This window comes from Prionailurus viverrinus, chromosome D2 (genome assembly GCF_022837055.1).
Source record: "Prionailurus viverrinus isolate Anna chromosome D2, UM_Priviv_1.0, whole genome shotgun sequence".
In the NCBI taxonomy this organism is placed as follows: domain Eukaryota; kingdom Metazoa; phylum Chordata; class Mammalia; order Carnivora; family Felidae; genus Prionailurus; species Prionailurus viverrinus.
This window is the reverse complement of record NC_062571.1, coordinates 56468723-56475321: the sequence shown is the minus strand read 5'-3', so window position 1 is coordinate 56475321 and position 6599 is coordinate 56468723. Positions and strand designations below refer to the sequence as shown.

The 6599-nt window shown below is 47.0% G+C and overlaps 1 protein-coding gene across 1 annotated transcript in view; it reads left to right on the top strand.

The window, feature by feature from the left end:
- The first annotated feature begins 580 nt into the window (after positions 1–580).
- The window catches only part of PIK3AP1 (phosphoinositide-3-kinase adaptor protein 1), a 119894-nt gene continuing 113875 nt past the window's right edge, over positions 581–6599 (top strand). The window contains exon 1 of the mRNA XM_047825113.1: positions 581–715. Within this exon, the coding sequence (XP_047681069.1) occupies positions 703–715 (13 nt within the window). The 5' untranslated portion in view covers positions 581–702. The remainder of the gene's footprint in view (positions 716–6599) is intronic.

The window sequence follows — 6599 nt, the reverse complement described above, 5'->3', positions numbered from 1 at the left end:
TAACTGTATCATGCATTTACCATAGGAGATAATCATGAATGCTTATGTGCCATCAGGAGACCAGGTCCAAGGAATTACAGAAAAGTCACTGAAGGGTAATCAAGGGCAACGCCAAGCACCCAGGGCCAGGTGCCAGGGAAGGTGCTTCTTCCCCTTCCTGCGCCCTCCCCTTTCCTGCCCTGGTAGCAGCTCAGGGAGAAAGCCCCAGGGGATGGGGAGATGGCTTGGCCAGCTGTGCTGAGATACACCCCCGCCCAAGGTCACTGAGGCAGGTCAACCTTCCCCTCCCCCCCCCCTCGCTTCCCCCAACACTCTCTTCAGCTGGGGCTGCCCTTTGGTGGCCGGCGGGCTGGTTTCGCCGCGAGTGAGGCGCACGTGGCGCGACGCCCCCTACCTCCTGGGGACACAGCAGCGAGGGCCGCGCGGGTAGCAGGCCCGCGGCCCGGCCAGTGTGGGGTGGGGGTTCTCACTTCCCCTCCCCAACGGCCGCGGGTGCAGGTGCCGCGCGGGCCGTGCCCCGCAGGCTGGGCGGGCCCTGTGGACACGCCCCCGCGACCGGCCCTCCCAGCCCGTGTGGAGGAAGCTCCAGAGCGGCGGCTGGTGCTGCGCCGAGCCGGCGCCCCTGCCGCCCCGCGCCCCGGGACGCCGCCCGGTCCGGCCCCGCGCACGCAGCGAGCGGGGCAGGTGAGCTGCGCCCGCGCCATGGCAGCCTCAGGTGCGTAGGCAGGCCCGGGCCCTTCTCCCGAGCCTCCCCGCTGGCTGGCCGCCTCGCCCCCCCACAGCTGTCCGAGCGCCACCCGGCTCCCGGCTCTGCCACGTCGGTGCGGGACTGTGTGCTTCCTGCTCTTTCCCGCGTGCTTTCTGCTCTTTCCCGCTTCCCCGGCGCAAACCTCGCGTCCTGGCTTTCCCACATCCCCCTTCCCGGCCTGTCGCGCGATTCTCTTCAGTCCCCATCTGCACCTCTCCTGTCTCCCGTCTTCTAAGTTTCCGTTTCTCCCGCCGTCACTGGCTCTAGTTGCTTCTGAGGGTCGTTTCCCCGGCTCTTGCAGTTGTGTGAACCGGCGTCCAGTAGAAACAAGCCGCGTTGTCTGCGCCTGGGAAATGCTTCTCTGAGGGCCGCACCGGACCAATAGGGGGCGCTCGGGCTGTCCCTGGTGGGCGCTGTGTGATTGAAGGTGGCTTGGGCCACTTGCCCTTCCTAGGCTTTTGTTTTTCATCTGGAATTTTGATAGAAATCTAGAAACAACATTCTTTTGGCTTTACTTTTCTTGTGTCTTTGCAGAACTTTGGGGAATGGGGAAGAGTGGAGGCCACTGGGTAATCTACCTATCGAAAGGTGGCAGGAGTCATTTTCCATTAGTTTTGGGGTCTTCTGTCATTCATGGGTGTATACACTTGTCAATGCTAGCCTCTGATATCCAGGACCAACCACATAGTGATGATAAGAATAAAGATGACTAAAAAAAAAAAAAAGAGAGAGAATAAAGATGACTAAGGAGCACTTACTATGCACTGTAATGGTTATTGTGCCCCTAAGTGTGTTCTCAGTGGTGACCAGGAGAGCCGAGTCTCTGCTCTCAGGGAGTTTACAGTCTTGCACAGGAAATCAGTAAGTTAACAGGGAATTACTAAATGAGAAGACTAGAGTTACCGTGTTGGCAAATAGGTTTACTTGTATTTTCTTAGACCACTTTGTCATGTTTTAGTAGAGATAACATGTATAAACAGGATGTAAACGCCCCTTGAAAACTAAAATCTAGTCAGCAGGAGAAGACACTGTTCTTGAAGGATGTGGGCAGATGCTTGAATGAAGAGCCAGCTCTCCCCATATCCCCTGAGGTTCAGCCTTCTAATTAATGGTGTTTTGGAAGCAGGAGAGAAGGCCAATGGTAACAGTTTTATTAGATTGGTAATATAAGCTCATTCTTTAAAGGGAATGGGAAAGCAGTTAGCTTTTAGCCTTCTGGCTCTCAACTGGGGCTCTGGAGGTTAGAAGAAGCTGTATTGTGGTAATAGTGAGGTCATAGTCCACAGTTACATAGGAAAGCTGAAGCAGTTATCTAGAGAAAATTCATTCATTCAGCTCATATTTGTTGCATGCCTATGGTTTCTAGGCACTTTCTAGGTGTCAGGTGTATATTCAATAATCAAAATTGGCATAAGTCATTTTCCCATGGAGCTTATGGAATGCTGGGGAAAGGCAGGCAATGTGCTTAATAAGGAAAGCACATGATATGATTAAGAGCAGTGGGAAAACAGTAGAGGGGGTACTCTACCCTCTACTGTTGGGTTTATAATTTTAAATGAGGTAGCCAGGTTAGGCCTTATGGAGAAAGGGACATTTGAGCAAAGATCTGAAAGGAGGGGTCATGTGGGGGAAGAGTGCTTCCATTCAGAGGAACAATAGATGGGGGTATATGGTGTATTTAAGGAACAGAGAGCAAGTGGTGGAATAGGTGGGTGATTGGGGAGAAGTAGGAGATGAGGTCAGTGAAACTCCCACCTCCTGCCATGGCTGAGAACAGGCCCTAGGCTGTTAAGTCCAAGAAGCAGCAAAGTGAGAGAACCTTTGGACAGAGGAGACAGAGCAAATCTTCTTCCAGTGTCCTATGTGTATGATTCCAGTTGGGCATGGCCAAAGGGGCCAGAAGATGGGGACTGTAACCCAGTGGCCAAACCTGGGGCTATTTATGGGCTCTGTAGTGGCTTCTGCAGACATCTGTGATGGTTAGGGCTTCAGACTCTCTTGTTGTCAGCACACTTTGTGGTGAGACCCACTTTAGGTTCTGTAAGTAGGAGTTGGGCCTCTGGGGTCCCTGGGGCTCTCTGAGGTCTGGAGGTACAAGGGTCCATGGTGGTAGTGAGACCCGACTATCTCTTGCCAAACTACTTGTAGGGTCTGGAGTCATCTAGGGCACTCTTCCATATGGTCTTCTGCTTCTTGTCCTCTTCCTCCCTCTCCGTCTCCTCTTCCCCTCCTCCTCCTCCTTTTTATTTTAAACAGTTTTATTCAGATATAATTCACATACCATACAATTTTCCCATTTAAAGTATCCAATTAAAAACAAAACAAACAAAAAGTATACAGTTCAGTGTTTTTTTTAGTATCTATACAGATCTGTGCAAGCATCACCATGGTCAATTTTAGACCATTTTCATCACCTCAAAAAGAAACTCATTTTGAGAAATGAGTGAAGGAGGTACAGATTATGAAATAGAAATTTTAAAAAAGGGAGAAAGAAACTCTGTATGCTTTAGCTATCACCCTCCCACTCCCTCCTCCTGCCCAGCCCTATGTTTTATCTTCTGTCTCTATAGATTTCCATGCTCAGGACTTCTGTATGAATGGGATCATATAGTATGTCATCTTTTGTGTTTTCTTTCATATAACGTAATGTTTTCAAGGTTCATCCAAGTTGTAGCATGTCTCAGCATGACATTCCTTTTGAAGGCTGAATTATGTGGTCTTTTAAAATTTCCTTCTACTTGGTTGATGGGGGGTGGGAGGGAAGGGAGGGTGGGTGATGGGTATTGAGGAGGGCACCTTTTGGGATGAGCACTGGGTGTTGTATGGAAACCAGTTTGACAATAAATTTCATATATTGAAAAAAACATTTCCTTCTACTAAAGGGTAAGCATTAGTATTTTATTTTATTTTATAATTTTTTTAATACATTTTTTTTAATGTTTATTTTTGAGAGAGAGAGAGGGAGCAGGGGAGGGACAGAGAGAAAGGGAGACACAGAATCTGAAGTAGGCTCCAGGTTCTGAGCTGTCAGTACAGAGTTCAACGCGGGGCTGGAAATCTCGAACCGTGAGACCATGACCTGAGCCAAAGTCAGACGCTTAACCGACTGAGCCACCCAGGTGCCTCAGGATTTTATTTTTTGAAAGACATCTTTGCTTGCTGAAATCAAGGAGAATCTTGGCTCCCTGTTTTTGAAAGAGCTTGGGAAGCAAGATAAAATAAAATGGAATGAGCCTACCCTGGAATATCTCTATGCTCCTGATGGCATCTCTTGCATTTACACAAGAGAGAGAGGAGACACAGAGGCCATAAGTGACTTTCCGAAGTGACCAAGTCTGTGGCTGAGTGAAGACCAGATTCCTTTCCTCCATGTGCCAGCCTCCAGATATTTGAAGAAAGCTTGCATACCTTTTCCTGCTCTTTTTCTCTGAGGTTTCTCTCATCTCCAGACTTTTCTACTACCTCTAGACTTAGAAGGTAAGAGGGTTTGAAGGTACCTTTAATTTTTTGTGATCTTAATTCTCATCTGATTCTTGAGGTCCCTTAATATTCCTGTCAAGTCTCTGAACTTGAAACCTTTAGAGTCTGGAAGCTCCTCACATGAATCATTATCTAGATCCCTCCTTATCCTAGTCACCTTCCTAGTTCACATCCCTCTTCAGTATGGTGCTTATTAAGACAGATGAACAGGGAGCCAGAATCACCTATAGACTAAAATGGTCTGGACTGGTAATTTGAAAAGCTCCCTGGCACTTCCTCCCTGTTCTTTTCTCAGGTGGATTCTGAATCTTTCTAAGGAACCTCTCTTTCAGTCACTGTATTTCTTTTGCTTTTTAAAAAAATACCTTCTTAAAGTTTATTTATTTTGAGACAGACAGCAACAATGCAAGTGGGGGGAGGGGCAGAGAGACAGAGAGAGAGAGAGGGAGAGAGAGAGAGAGAGAGAGAGAGAGAATCCCAAGCAGGCTTTGCGCTGTCAGTGCAGAGCCCAACGTGGCGTGCAAACCCACAAAACCACAAGATCATGACCTGAGCCAAAACCAGGAGTCGGACGCTTAACCGACTGAGCCACCCAGGCACCCCTGTTTAGGATTTATGGACTCCTGTTGGACCATGTATTTAATTTCTCATAATAAACAAACAAAACTGAAAGAATTGATTTGGCACATGTGAGGAAGTGATCTACGGTTACAGGAAGGGAATTATCCTTGAAGAAAAGGCTGTTCCTCATACAAGAGAGAGTTGCTGATGAAGCGTTTGGTCCTGTGTTGTTATCTAGCACATTGTGGAGGAACTTTAACTTCCACTTTGGAACTTTTTTAGAATTTCCCCAGCTTCAGTTTCTGTAGCAGAGCAAAATTTAAGAAGGCGATAGATTTCATTGTCCTCATTTACGTTGAGGCAAAATTTGCTTAGACTTCGTATACCCGTCTCAAGTCACACCATAAGTGGGTGACCAAGTAGGCTGTGATATTAATGAGTCTGAAACACTAACCACTTCCTTTTCAAGTACTTTTGCTCAGAGGAGTGTGTGTGTGTGTGTGTGTGTGTGTGTGTGTGTGCGCGCGCACGCGTGCGCGGGGTGGGGGTGGGGGGGTTGCCAAATGTAACACCAGAATCCCAGGGATGAGACATTTTCTGTATGTTTTCCTTATAGAAGAGCTTAACCCCTTAAGTACTTTTTAAATTTAATTTGTATTTAAAAATCTTTATTTTAGAAGTTTTGGATTTATTGAAAAACTGTGAAGATAGTAGAGTTCTCATATACTCCTCACCCAGTTTCCCTGATTATTAATATTTACACTTTCCTTAATGACTAGAGGTCTATTAATGCCCAGTAGATACTGCGTTGTGCTGTTAACAGAGGAGCAGGTGACGGTGAGGCAGGATCCAGGGTGTAAAGTATACTCGCTCCCTCAGTGACCCCAGAACTTGTCATTTGAAATTGTTGGTTTGCTTTGGATCGCTGTCTCCTCATAGAAGTGGCATACATTGCTCATGGGCACGGGGTCAAGGGATTATAAGAAGGGCTGCTTTCCTGCTAAGTCAGTCAGTGCTCCAAGAGCTGAGTTGCCATCGAAAGAGTACTTATTATGTTCTCAAAAGTTCTCTTCTCTCTTCCTTATTTCCTTACCATCTATTGGAAACATCACCAGTGGCTTCATCGCTAATGTATGAGACCACAGCCAGCCCTGTCTGAGATCTTATTCTCCTTCTAGCCCATTTGTAAAAATTGTTGACATGATATTTGCTAGTGTATTTGTCTGCATGGGTGGGGGGTATCAGTGGCTACTGCTTTTTACTTTTGCACTTTTTTTTAAATGTATTTTTTAATGTTTATTTTTGAACAAGAAAGACAGACAGAGCATGAGCAGGGGAGGGGCAGAGAGAGAGGGAGACACAGAATCTGAAGCAGGCTCCAGGCTCTGAGCTGTCAGCACAGAGCCCAACGCAGGGCTCAAACTCACAAACCGTGAGATCATTACCTGAGCTGAAGTCAGATGCTCAACCAACTGAGCCACCCAGGCACCCCTACATTTAGAAGAACATTTACCTCAGAGGAGAAGTCAATCATGTAGAAAAGAGGGGCGGAAAGAAGGTAAAAGTATTATGATGCCTTAAATCTACTTTTCTCAAGGTGAGCTCCATAGTTCTGGCGCTTTGCCCATATTATCCCTTCCATAGTCCTGAAATTATTTCTCCAATGAGGTACAAAGAACTATGTTACACAGGAAAAAAAAAAAAAGACCAATCAGCAAAGATTGATCAGGCAGGCTGTCACCCTGCCTTCTATACATTAAAATTTTGTGTTTAATCTTCTTGAGCTTTGGGACCAGTGGAAGCATGCCTA